General features: G+C 31.3%; 1 protein-coding gene across 1 annotated transcript in view; it reads left to right on the top strand.

The window, feature by feature from the left end:
• The first annotated feature begins 7,829 nt into the window (after nt 1-7,829).
• The window catches only part of LOC111401979 (cell cycle checkpoint protein RAD17), a 7,690-nt gene continuing 785 nt past the window's right edge, over nt 7,830-14,734 (top strand). The window contains exons 1-11 of the mRNA XM_023029979.1: nt 7,830-8,337; nt 8,530-8,587; nt 8,998-9,077; nt 9,148-9,195; nt 10,383-10,439; nt 10,582-10,684; nt 12,630-12,934; nt 13,017-13,371; nt 13,652-13,777; nt 14,119-14,317; nt 14,394-14,454. Of these exons, the coding sequence (XP_022885747.1) occupies nt 8,137-8,337; nt 8,530-8,587; nt 8,998-9,077; nt 9,148-9,195; nt 10,383-10,439; nt 10,582-10,684; nt 12,630-12,934; nt 13,017-13,371; nt 13,652-13,777; nt 14,119-14,317; nt 14,394-14,454 (1,593 nt within the window). The 5' untranslated portion in view covers nt 7,830-8,136. The remainder of the gene's footprint in view (nt 8,338-8,529; nt 8,588-8,997; nt 9,078-9,147; nt 9,196-10,382; nt 10,440-10,581; nt 10,685-12,629; nt 12,935-13,016; nt 13,372-13,651; nt 13,778-14,118; nt 14,318-14,393; nt 14,455-14,734) is intronic.

Raw genomic sequence — 14,734 nt, forward strand, 5'->3', positions numbered from 1 at the left:
TTGGGGATGCAGCTATACAATTTAATATTGACGTATCTTAATTGTTCATCAACATAGGAGAATCAAGAAACTTGACCTACAAAGAAATTTGTCACTTTTTTAATTTTTCTCACTTCCAACTTATTGGTAATTGATAAGTGTGTTTTTGCACACTTATTTAGCTCACAAACATGATTTAATTATGAGCAAAATGATTGAATTGTGACTTAATCTAGTTACATTTGTGAATTGTAGGAAACACCGATGAACATGGTGAAATTTAGGAAAAAAGACGCGAAAAAAGACTAAAATGACGCAAAGTGAAAGTTCAGGGACCAATGTGCAATTATCCAAAAGTTGACCCGATGAACAAATCAAGAAATTGATTAAGCCAAATGCCAATTGATGATATCTTGGGATGATAGAATGGAAAGACTGAATAAAAGATGACAATAAGTGAAAGATTCAAGTAGAATGACCAAAATGGACTTTTTTCATAGTTGGTAGCACTATACGACCCCTCTATGTGGCCGCATAGAGGCCACTCGAGAATAAATTCTCAAAACAATTTACTCTATGCGACCGCATAGAGATGTACTATGCAGTCGCATAGAGCAATTTGGAGACCGAATCTGCAGTTTCCTTATTTTGCCGAAACTCTAATGGAAACAAGATTTTTAGGGTCCTATAGAAACAAAAACTCGACCAGAATGAAGTGAACACCGTTTTTAGAAGAAAAAGAGAGATTTTGAACGAGAAAACGAAGAGAGAACAAGAGGAAAATATCGCGCTAATTGAAGAATTGATTGAAACTTGATTTGGGTGATGACGTTTCTTCAATTATTTTTGTATTTTCTTTTTTTTAGCATGTTAGACTAGATTTTTCATGTACTAGGAGATCAATGAACCTTGCAATATTACTTTTGATTTTTGATTTGGATATTTGATATATTTAAGCACATGTTTCGGAGTTGAATGATTTATACGTTTTTATTTTCATATTATTATGGTGCACGTAATTATATGATTTTGGTGGCTCGTTTTATGCATTCGAGAGAAGGAAAATAGGCTCGACGTGATATAAATCATCATAGGGTCCGATAGATGATAGAAATATACCTTTATGTCCTGTGTAAATTGTTGAATATTCATGAAATCATAATGCATTTCTGTATGTTAGTATTCGTCATAGAGATATAGTCGAATTACATATTGGATAGGTTTGGCATTGTTCGAGAGAGATTGCTAAATTAAAATAGGAATATTGATTCATCAATTCTGGGAATGTGTATCAAGTTTACATGATTAAAAATTGAACGGGTGTTGCTTGGGAATTCGTGATCCTAGTGCGTTAGTAACTCATTAATTCCATAAATTATCGTAGATTGCATCCAGATCATTTTACTTTTTAATATAAGTTTCTCACTCATATTTGCATCATAGTTCACATTTTTCTTAGTTAAATCACAATACATACATCCTACTTTCGTGTTTCGGTTAAGGTCATAATAGATGGATTTGAACTAATTCAATCCTTGTGGGATTGATACTTGGACTCATAATTTATTTTACTACTTGTTAACGAACCGTACACTTGCAGTGGATTTTGAATCGAAAGAAATAATTTCGTGAACAGTAATCATATTTCTAAAATTTAAGTTATGCTTTATTTTTAGCTAATGGAAGGAAGTATAATCACAAATCGACAATGTGCAAAAGAAAATCAACCATCCTTTAGATCTCTTCTAATGTTTTGATTGATGTTAAATATTATTTCTCTTTTCAGGGTATTTGTCACTATTAGAAGTGTTTTCGCTTTTTTAAGTTCTGTCACTTTAGTCGACTGATTCTAAGGTTTTGATTGGTGTTTTGTCACTTTTTTGAATTTTTGTTACTTTTTTTAGTGTTGTTACTTATTTGAGTTTTTATCACTTTTTTATATTTTATATTTTTATTTTCTGTGACTTTATTAAATTGATTTCAAAGTTTTGATTAGTGTTTTGATACTTTTTTTTAGCGTTGTCACTTTTACGAGTTTTTGTCATTTTTTTAAAACTATTTATCACTTTATTGAATTGATTCCAAAGTATTGATTCACGTTTTGCCACTCTTTTGAATATTTGTTATTTTTTTTTAAATTTCTGTTACTTTTTATAGTATTAGTCAAAGTTGAACGTGTATTGCACGTTATTCTAAATTTAACAATTTGTTGGGAGATTTGATGAATCTCGGACGAATTAAAAAAATAAAATTTAGCATAAAAATTAAAGAATAGAAAATTGTACTCAAATTTTACTCTTAAAACTCAATTTATATGATTCAAATTTTTTTTAATGATGAAATACTATAAATAAGCAATCTTTTTATATTACATTTGATACATAAACATTAATTTTTAATAAATAAATTTAAATACCCATTAAAATTTCTAGATATATAAATATGAATAGATTCATCTATAATAACTCTAAATTTATGTAATTCAAGATTTATCAAGTAAAAATTCATTGAATCTAGATTAATATGATTGTTAATTAATTGAAAATCAATAACGCAAATTTCATAAAATGACGATAATGATGTAGTATTTATTACATATCGAAGTAAGATATTATTGCAATAATTAAATTGTAAGAGGATTAAAATCGTCCAAAAATGATTCTCCTTGATATGATATTTTAATATATTATAGATTATGCATACAACCCTTGTTGGAGCCTAGTTCTTTTTATAAGAATTTGTTTTTGAATAGTGTATTGATGTGAAATGTGTGGTTAAAAAATAAGGAAACGTTTTTTATTTACGTATAATATTATTTTATTAAAGAATGAGTGATTAAAATGATGTCAAAATACTGTTTAAAAATTTATTTTTTCAAAAGAATGAGAATCAAACATGGGCATAGAGTTGTCACCTTTTCTTTTCTATCACTTTTCTTGAAATTTTTGTTACTTTTTTGAGTGACAAACGTTACTTTTTAATCAAAAAGCAATACTTAATTTTACACAATGTTTTTTAGTTCCAAAATACTTTTTATATGATTTTTCAAAAGACATATAATTTTAGAGGTATTTTTGTAAGTTGTTATATGGCTTTTCTAGCATAATCGGACTAGATTTCGTTCTAGTTCACTAACTTTTTGGTTGAACCGATTGCTTCGATCAGATTTTGAAAACATTGTTAAATTGAATAAATATTTTCTCCTTATTTCAAAATATGTTGATAAAATACATGAACGTGAATTATAATTAGAGACAATATATATTAATTAATTGAATATTAAATATAAAAATGCAACACAAAAACGTTTGGAGATTTAAGTACGAAAATTAATAATTATTGATAACTTCATTGCAACTAAAATTCGATTTATATAAAAAAAAAAATAGTAATTATATTCACACTACAATTTTTATTTCTTGAACCACATTTAAATTGTACTTAAAGTTCTGAATATTTATTCATTCTAGTATTTACGTCTCTAAGGAACTTTTATGTCATTCTTATCCTCAAACTTTTTATCAGTTAACACTTTTTATATTTGATAATAGTTTTATGTTTAAAAGTTTGTTGAAGTGGTATAAAATAACTTATTTTTCCATCATATTAAAAAAATAAATAAAAAGTGCGAAGAAATATTTTTCCCCTTATTTCGAAGCATGAAAATAAAATGTTTTAATATAAATTATCATCAAAGACGAAACATACTTATTAATGAAAATGTTACTGAAAAAAGTTAAATAAATAATCGCTACAATGTGTAAAAATTTGGAAATTTAATTTCAATTAAAATGTGATGTGTGAAATAAAAATTGAGTAACAATATAATTACCCGTAAAAAAATTGTGATGCAAACATGGGTATACGGCTGTCAATGGATTGAATTTTAATCCAAATCCGATCCGAATCCGATAATCCGTTAACTAAATGGAACAAATATGGATATAGGTCGATTCGATCCGATTTATTATAATAATATAATATATTTTATATGTTATATTATAATATAGTAAACATAATTTTTTCCATTTTGAAAATTATATTATGCTTTACACATAATTTTCAAATAATAAATAATATTAGATAATAGTATAATATTGTTAATTGAAATATTTGAAAAGATTTAATTTTTTATTAATTAAAATAAAATAAAAATAACAATAGTAGTTTGTTTTATAACATAAAAAACTAATAATTAATATGTCCAAAAATAATGTACATTGTTTAAATTGATATTATTTGTGATTATAATTTCGTTGAGGCTATGATTTTTAATGAAAATAATAAAATAAATTAGTAACACTTAGAATTGACAATTGACTAGTATCCCATATTGAAATATTATTAAAATGTTGGAAAATGAGTATCATTTAAAAAGTTAGTATCCCACATTAAAAGATTACTAAAACATTTCAATAAAAGTCTCATTTAAAAAAGAGGACTAAAGGAGCATCATTTGGATAAAAAATGATTTGGGCCTTTTAGTATAATAGGTGAACTTATCAAGATAGTTAAAATATTTTTTGGGAAAAAATCATATTACCCGAAAAAATGGTGGAAATTTTTTTTTTTTTTTTTAAATTCGGATCGGATTATCGAATCAAATATTCGATAACATAACAAATCGAATATGGATTTAACAATTAAATATCCGTTGAATTATCAGATCGAATTGAATAGGATAATATTTCTTAAAGGAACGGATTGGATCGGATCTTGACAGATCCGTTCCATATCCGATCCATTTTACAGCCCTACAGGGGTATGATTGTCGTTTTAAGAAATTAGACATATTTTCAATTCCATTATTAATTTTGGCTACTTTGAAAATTTCCTTAATTTTAATTAGTCCATGTTTGACAACCATTTTCACAAAATTCTTTTCCACAAACTTATTTTCAACTACACATTCTGAAAAAAAGAAAAAAAAACCAAAAAATTTCAAAACTCAATTTTTCTAAATAATTCTTTTTAATTGTTGTCAAGCAGGTACTTAGCCTTGTTTGACCCCATTAAATTAAAATTCATTTTTCCCCATTCTTATCAATTACATATTTTTTCATAAAATAAAAATAATATTACAAGCAAAAAATTTAAAATTTTTTCCTTATTTTTTAACCATACATTTTTCAAAAAATTATTATTCCCTTCATTATAATTTGGAATAATGGAACTCAAACAGGGCTTAATTAGTGAGTGGAAGTGCAGCGATGTATGTAGCTGAGACATCCTAACAGACTGGTAGATTTGAACCTTGTTCCTACATGACCTGATCCATCCATTTAGCAGTACCTTAGGATGTCATAGCCTTAGAAGGGCGAGGTTCAAACGAGGAATACCTAGGCACCCAGAGACAAGGAAGGGCGTAGTAATCGACGTTGCGGGACTTAACCCAACACCTTACGGCACGAGCTGACGACAGCCATGCACTATCTGTGTCCGCGTTCCCGAAGGCACCCCTCTCTTTCAAGAGGATTCACGGCATGTCATGACAATGGGTCGAGCCCAGTCGGCTTGGCCCTTTAACCCACGAGCTCGGCTTGGGCTCGTGGCGAGCCGAGCCGAGCCGAGCCCGAGCTCGATTCGGCCCACGAGCTCACGGGCAGAGTCGAACTGCTCGTGAGCTCGTGCTTCTTTTAATTTTTTTTGGTAAATTGCACGTTTTAGACATTTTTTTTTTAAAAAAATTTAATATTTTTTGCTCATCAAAATGGCTCGTGGGCCGTGTGCCCACGAGTCTAGCCAGGCTCGGCTCGAGTAGCCGCCCACGAGCAGGGTTTTCTCGAGCCGAGAGGCCGAGCCAACGAGCCGCTTGGCCCGTTTGACATTCCTAGGCTTAATATCATTGGAGACCTCTCGATATTTTGCGCCATAAATATGCACAATGGAGTACCGTAAGCATAATCAAAATTCCTCATTTTCTTGAAAATTCAAATAAAGAAAAGTAAGCCGAAAAATATTGAAATCTAAAGTTAATTCAATAGATAATGAAAAGGCAAAAAAAATATTATTTCAATAAAAAAATTTGAGTTCTAAAGGAAAGTAAAGTTTTGAGCCATAGTATAGAAATAGAAAACAATTAGAAATGAGCTACGAAGTACGTGTATTCATCCAATTTTATACCCTTTTGTTTTTTATTTTTGTAAGAATGAGAATGAAAAATATAATCGTTACGGACCTCACACAAAAAATAGAAATTCAAATTTGGTGGTTTGATGTGATGGATAACATTCGTATTTTTCATTTTAATGGAAAAAAATGAAAAACAAACGGAGGCTTAATTACTTATGACATGACACATTAATTCAATTGTGAATCTCAACTTTAAAATTAAGTGCTATTTTGGTAGGGATATTGATAACTGAATTTTTGACAGTTAGAGATAAAATGAGTCCTATCTGTAAGAGAAAAATTCAAAAATGACGATTAGAATAGTGAATGATCAAAAAATAGATTTTAATTGACTTAAAATATGTACCAAACAAGTACTAAATTTATTATCTATCAACAAATTGTTGTATCACATAGCCCTGTTTGACACTCATTGAATCTCATCAAATTAAAATTTTCCTTCTTATTTTTAACCACTCAATTTTCAATAAAATAATATTACATGTAAATCGAAAACTTTTAAGTAGTGTTTGATAATCTTCAATTCCATGGAAAATGGAAATTCATTTCCACCTTTTGCAAAAAATGAGCGTTTGATAGGTAAAAAATTTTAGGAAATTCATTTTCCATGATTCTTGCCACTTAAGCAATTTTCCCACTTTTCCAAGAATTCCAATTTTGGTTTATTGTAGCTGAATTTTTTTATTTTTTTGGGTAATGAAAACAAATTTTAAGAATTATTGTAAAAAAATATTTATCTTTAATTGACAATTTTCATGTAATATAAAATCAAATGAATACCAAAAGATAGATGATTTTCTTGAATTTTTTTTAGCAATGCAAACAAATTTCATCCACAATACGAGTAAATTATCCATTTAATTGACAATTTTCATGTAAAATAAAGCCAAACGAACACAAAAAAAACACTTTAATTCAAACATTTTTCACGTGAAAAATTATACCAATCAAATACAATAATTTACAATTCACAGGAAAACAATTTCCCATCAATTCAATTCTCTGAAATTCGTTTTCTTTCCACCTAAATTTCATTTTTGCAATCAAACGGACTCTTAATTCTTTCAAAATCATCCATTTTTTTTCAAAAAATACTATTCCTCCAATATAATCAAAATTTATGGGGCCAAATGGGGATATAATTAGTACCTAACATAAGCTAAGCACGGTACTAGAGTACCTCAACTCTTCACGCGAGTATTGTTATTTAGCTTCGGTTTGGCCTCCCCACTAAAATTTTAATTTGTTTTTTCTTTCTCCTTATCAACTACACATTCTCCAATAAAATAATATTACACGTAATCCCATTTTTTCTTTTTTACACATGATTAAAAAAAATTTACAATTTCAACCATTAAAATTTCAGATAAAGGAGGCCAAACGGGTGTTAGCACGTATCTAACTTAGTCCATTTAAACTTGTCGAATGAAATTATTTATTTTAATTAATTTGACAAGTTCGAGTTGAATGACGGTCATATTAACGAATGTTAAGCACCACAAATACACAATCGGAAAAGATGAACATTCTTTTTCAATCTTTTTTTAACTTTTTATTTATTTTTTATATTTATTTTTAACTACATATTCACATAATTAAATATTCTGCAAATAAATCAAAATTTTTTATATTTTTTGAAACATTGTTTTTAGGAATAATGGTAGTCAATTGGGGCTTAATTAAAGATAACCTTTTAAGAAGGGGAAAGTTTTGAGTAAGCTCATACGTCTGGACCATTTGTTCAAATAACCCCAAAATTTCAATTCAGCTTCTTCGGTACGCTCTGCACATTTGCCGATAAACACCCGCGTTTTTCAAACCCCCATTGCGCCGAAGAACACCAAAGTTACCACTGCCAATTATTTTTCAATCGGCCAATAGCACTCTGCTATTTATTGTTTGAATATTAACAAGGAACGGCCAATATTTTGTAGTTCTTAGATTCGATTTTATTTATTGTTTAAGTCTTAACGAAGAGCGGGAATTATAATTTTGCTTCCAATTTTAACCCAACTTTTTCGTGCAATGGGGAAGGTGAAAAGGAGTTCTGCCATCGTCATCTCATCGTCCGACGATGAAGAAGATAAAGACTTCATATTGGAAACTAATTCCAGCTACTCAAAATCAGTTCCGGTTAGAAGAACCCGCAAGAGGGTTAATAGGACCCCGCTTTCTGATTCTCGTTCACGGGTATTTCACGACTCCAATTCCGAAGGTTTTGACGTGGTAAATTTCATTATTTGATGATGTTTATTTTGTATGCATGTTTAAACTGACGGGTCCGCATTGCTGGGGTTTAATGTGTGAATTGTTAATGTTTTAAGTGTTAATTTTGTTTCGAACTCTTTTATATTCTTGGTATTACTTATGTAATTTTCTATGGGTTCTATTTGTGAAAATTGGGATTACTGATTGCAGATTAAACGTTTTTGTGAGGATTTTGATCAAGGGTTCCCTCAGTTCAAGGTGTCTTCTGGTATGCTATTTTTAGAGTTTTTAGCGCTGAGATCGCATTTTCTGATCCCTTGTATACTGAGCTTGTTTTCTCTGCTTCCCCACGTTTACGGAGGCTTATACCTTCTCTTGTTAGGATTTTTCACCGTTAATATTATTCATGTAGCTGGTTACATGCATCTAATTACATATGGATCTTCCATGCTGCACTTTCCAGTTGCAGTTTACCGTTGCACATATGTTGTATTTGTTTACATGCTCAAGACTCGGTTAAAATTTTGATTGAGTTGCTTTTGCTAGAAATTGTAAAATACCTATATGTAAATATTTCTAATCAATTTGAAATGATACTGTTACAGTCCTGCTGAACGGGTTACCATAACATGCATTTTTTGTTTCTGACTCATGCTGAATGATATGGATATGATATAGGTTCCGGGAGGAACATTGGCCTTTGGGTAGATAAATATAAGCCTAGATCTTTGGAGGAGCTAGCTGTTCAGAAGAAGAAGGTATACCTTTAACTCAAAACTAATATGTAACGAATTTATTGTTTATGTTTTCTCATTCTTGTTTTTCCAGGTCGATGAAGTTAAAACATGGTTTGAGGAGAGACTGAGAACTTCTGTGGTACTGTCTTTTTTCTTGTTCATTTATTTTTTTTGGCGATTGGTAAAAGTTTATATAGCATATTGTACAGACTCAATTCCCTCTACATAACTTCCTGGGTTCTATTGTTTGGTGAATCCATGATTTTTCCAAGCTTTGATTATAGACCCCTTCGCTTCTGGCATACCTCTTCCCTTAATGTTCCTATTCCATTCTAAAGCAAATAATTTTTGGCCATTACACTCTCTAGAAAGGGTTCATAAGTGAACAATCATTTCTTTTATGGAGGTCACCATGTCAAGATTTCAGACCTTGTGCCAATGTAAACCTGTTATCTATACATTCGGGAGCTTTGCATCCCTTCTATTAATTGAAATAAGAATGATTTACAATATATGGATTTAATCTGTTGTTTTCCTTGGATTGGGCGTTATGCTGATGATTTGTCATTATCAAAAGTTGGATTGTCTAGCATTTATTTTAGGATAAGAATCTGGGGGTTGTATTGCAAAGTGCAATTATCGGGAAGATAGAGGAATAGGAGAATAAGCAGTTTTAGTGGTGGAACAACGAATTGAGAACACTTTTCAGGCATAAAAAAAATGACATGATAATTACAGAATCCTCCTGATAACATGAATACATGAGGTCTATAGACTTGAAAGACTTCTTTGACTAGAATAGGTAACAAGATTGAATACAAAGCTCTAGACCTACTTCACGTTAACTTCTTCAATAAACAAAAGTGACCCTTAAGCATTTTACCAAAAGAGACTCTTAAGCATATTTCAAAACTGTTATAAAATAGCAAATATTCAAACTATTAAAATAATAGTAAAATCCCTAATTAAAGACTAAATCCCCACAACTACAGCCTTTCCATGTATTCGTTATAACTCTTGAAGTTCCTATACTTTTTTCTTCATCCACCAATTCTCATGGCAAGATAATGGCATATGCTGCTAGTACAGGATAATGAGTCCAAGTTCAGGAAGCAGTAAAAGCTCTTTAAGAAACCTTATTAAGGATCCTTGATTGAATATATCAAAGTAATGAATGGCAATGTGTTGTTCCACTTTTTTGCTTCTACCAAGCCTTAATCATTAATTATATTGTTGTATAATGATATGGTATTTCTTTGAAGGGTTACATATACATTTTCAATTTCTCTTCTCTGAATATTTTCTATTATTCTGGACTGTATGCAGAAAAATTCATGTAGCCACGTTCTCCTCGTCTCTGGACAAGCTGGAGTTGGAAAATCTGTATGTCCTGTCTCTTCTATAGATTGGTGGCCAGAATTGATATGATAGTTTTTGTTTCTATTTCTCAAGCATTCTCAATTGAATTCTAAAGCACAAAAGTTTTGATCTTGCATTAAATGATTCATTCTATCTCATCTTGCAGGCAACTGTTTATGCAGTTGCATCTAACCTCGGAGCTCAAGTACATGAATGGAATACTCCTACTCCCACGATTTGGCAAGAACATCTGCACAACTCAAATTCAGGTATTTCAAGCTTATTTGTGCATGCACATCCATGCATGCGCGTGTTTGTGATTCTGTATTTATGTTGTGAATATGCATACCTATGGGTTTCAAAAATAGTAAGAGAATATGATGACACGATTTGGCAACAGTTGCATAACTCAATATTAGGTACTCCAATTTTAAATACAACTGTGCTTGTGCATGCCCATGCGTGTGTCTGCATTTGTATCTGTATGCGTCTACATATACCCATTAATGCAATTATGCACAATGCTAAGATATGATGGCAGATGTTCTTATTTTAGTATATTTATGGATGATCTATCTGGATTCTATATTTTTAAGTGCAATGCAAATTGATTGAGGGGAACAATGAAAATAGAGCATCTTCTTTATGGTTGGTACAAAGTTTATAACCCAACACTGGGTTCCATTTCAAAGAAAAATGGTTGGACGGGAAGTGTCTGTAATGAAGCCTTTTGACAATGGCGGATCAATGGTTAATGCTGGAAACAAATTTAATTTTGCTGAGTGTAGGAGTTAAAAATTTATTTATTGGTTTGCATAGAAAAAATATCCCTTGTTTGAGTCTTGAATTACTTATTTAATGCAGTGCCTCAAGGAATGTTTGATATTCTGGGATTAATCTTACAATTAACTAGTAAAGAATCACCTTTTTAGAGTCTTAGCCTTCTTCCAGTGAAAGTCTTATATGAATGCGTGAGTAATCCTTTAATTTTTCAGCCGAGATTATTTTTATAATAATTCTGTTATGATAGTGGTGATTTCTAACCCCGTAAAAATCCATTTCCATCAAATTTTCAGCCACAGAAATTTTGGAAATCTGGCATGAAATTTTTTTCTTCTGAGTTATACAGCACAATAGTATTTTACCTCCTACTTTTGCTTATCACTTCAGAAATGTTTAAAGTTACATTGTGAAACTTAACCATAATATTTGTTTAACATTAGCTGAATATATCTGTCAGATATTTGAAAAATTCTCAAATGGCTATGTTGAATTGGAAGAGATAGTTCGATCTTGTAAAATTTTGGTGCATATACCATTCAAATATCTTCCGTACCTTCTGTTTAATTTAGAGAATTTAGAGAAAAGAAGAGGAAGATTTTATTTTGTTCTTTCCTCATTTTCTTTTTAGAAGAGAGAAGAAAAAACCTTATTTGCTCATTGGATGAGAAGACAAAAGAAAACAATGCCTAAATTTAAATTATCAATTATTTCAAATTACAGAATAGCTGAAAACACTTGCTCTTGACTGAAAGAGCACATGGAAAACTATGTCATCAGCGAAAAACATATATCAGTGAATCTCATCCCATCCATAAGTTAAAAGATAAGGACTCGATAGAACTTTGATGCAATCTTATAGTAATAGAAAATTTTCTAGTACCACTACCCTGCATCTCACACCAGTGTTTGCTTCATTGTATGTGTCCTCAATAATATTGGTATTATCATCAGTACATTTCAATCTTGTGATTTTCCCACCTTACACATCCATAACAATATTGATATTTCTTGTACTATTTTTGGCTTTATTTGGACACCGTATCATATGCTTTTTCTAAATCAATAAGAACACTTTGGAATTCTTGATTCTTTTAGTAGACTGTTCCACTTAACTCCTAAGTTGGTCTTTGGGCCTCCACAGTAAATCATATGTCTTTTCAACTTAAAATCAATCTGGTTCTCCAAGACCTTTGAATCACACTTAATATAAAATCAATCTGGATCTCCCACAGTTTTGCAGTATGGATTTTGAGCTTGCAACTTTTGTAATTTGTACAATCTTGAATATCTCCTTTATTCTTGTAAGAATCATAATCCACGTCCTCCATTCATATAGCATCTTATTATTATGGTAATGCTTTTACATTTTTGTTCTGTTTGTTCCATTTCCCTAATTGTTTGCGTCATGATTCTTGACTAAATGTGGACTAGGGATGCGGTACACATCAAAGATGGATGAGTTTGAAAGTTTTGTTGAAAGGATAAGAAAGTATGGATTGTCATCAATGACCAGAACATCTCCATCATCAATCATACTACTGATTGACGATCTTCCGGTGGTAAATGGGAAATTTGCTTATGGAAGACTCCGTCGGTGCTTGCATCTACTTTTGCGATCAGTTCATCTTCCAACAGCCCTATTGATCAATGACTATGGCAAATCCGACTCTGCAGAGTATAACACCGGCTACTGTGAAGAACTCCAGTTATCTTTACTTAATGCTGGGGCTTGTAAGGTTACCTCTCTTAACTTCCTTAACTGAAAGTGTTCGCCCATTGTTTTCTGATGGTCATGTAAAATCTTTATGGATCTTTCAGGTGACTTTTAATCCAATCACAGTAAACTCCATCAGAAGAACACTTTCAAAAATATGCAGACATGAGCAATTTGAAGTGGGAGATGAACAAATTGATCTAATAGCAAAAGCCAGTGGAGGGGATATTAGAAGCGCAATAACATCTTTACAGTACTTCTGTCTGAAACCATTTCCAATGAATTCTCAATCTCTTTCCAAGAGCTCCGTTACACATCCAGAAGAAGATATGGACAAGAACAATCTTTTAAATGGCGGTATTTGTTTACCATTTGGAAGAGATGAAACACTATCGCTGTTTCACGCACTGGGCAAATTTTTGCACAACAAAAGAGAGTCTGGAATTTTATCTGAGCCTGGTATATCTATTGTAACTTTCTCTTTAAGAAAATATGCAGTAGAGTATCAGGATCTAGGATGTGCTTCAGTACTTGATCTTTAGTGGACAATTTATCATCTTCATATCTCATCAGTAGTTTTTCAGTTCCGGAATGTTCAAGCTTGATCTTTAGAGGACAATTTATCATTCCATATCTCATCACTAGTTTTTCAGTTCCCGAAAGTTCAACTGATGTTGAGCAGAAGAAAATTACATCAAAGATGTATTTTATTTTTGAGTTCATTGTGTTCTTTTTGTAGATAGAAATACGATTCTTTTAAAGGACAAATTTGTCAGGTCAACCCTTAAAATGGATGCTCCTGAAATTGTGCTTTGTCAAGCACATGGGCAAACAAGGGCCATTGCTGATTTTCTGCATGAAAATGGTAACAGTTTGCTATGTCTCTTGTGTATTATTTAGTTTGTACTTTTTTTATATGTTTTTAAATATGTAACGAGATAAATATCTGAAATCATATCAATTTGGCCATAAGCATTGTTCTATTCAAGTTTCATTGCAATAGACAATATTCAGGTAGGCATGGTTTTCTACAATTTTTCGATTTGGTTACATCTTAAACTTGATTTTCCAAGCTAGAATGTTAACTTTGCTGTTGGATGTAAAAAGAACTTAAAATACTGTTATTGAGTTTGTGTGAAGCAGTACCACATTATTGGTGACTTTTGTAGATTATCAAGACTTCTATTGTTCATATGATGTTTGCAGTTCTTGATTTTGTGAATGAGGACACAATTGATGATGCATGGTCTGTCTCATCGTATTTAAGTGATGCTGACTTTCTTCTTGGCACTCTTGGTGGGACTCTAACTCGAAACTTTGAAGCTGAGAATGTTATACAGTCGGCTGCTGCTTCAATTGCTGTGCGAGGGGTGCTATTTGGGAATGCTCATGCAGTGACTTCCAGGTATTGTTTCGATACCAATGATTTTCTTTGTTACGGTTGAGTCACCGTAAAAACTGTTATGTTGCTGGTAGTGCAGATGGCATGCTATTCGCAAACCAAAGCTCTGGCAGGTTGAGCAATCACTACGACATAACAAGGTTGGTTAGCGAGGAAACCTTTCTTTAGTTGGTCATCTCTATTCTTAAAATCTTTGATTATTTTGAAGAAAAATGTTTTCAAATATTCGACGTCCTATATTCTATTATCTTTTGTTTCTACCAAGTGTGTTTTGCCATTCAAATCCTATGAATCTTTGAATTGCGAAAAAACATGATATTTAGTTGCGGTGCAACTTCGGAGAAGAGTGAGTTTAATGCATGCTGAACAATTCTGTGTGTATGTGTGTGTGAGAGTGAGATAGAGGGGGTTTTTTTTTTT

The sequence above is a fragment of the Olea europaea genome, chromosome 10 (genome assembly GCF_002742605.1).
Source record: "Olea europaea var. sylvestris chromosome 10, O_europaea_v1, whole genome shotgun sequence".
In the NCBI taxonomy this organism is placed as follows: Eukaryota; Viridiplantae; Streptophyta; class Magnoliopsida; order Lamiales; family Oleaceae; genus Olea; species Olea europaea.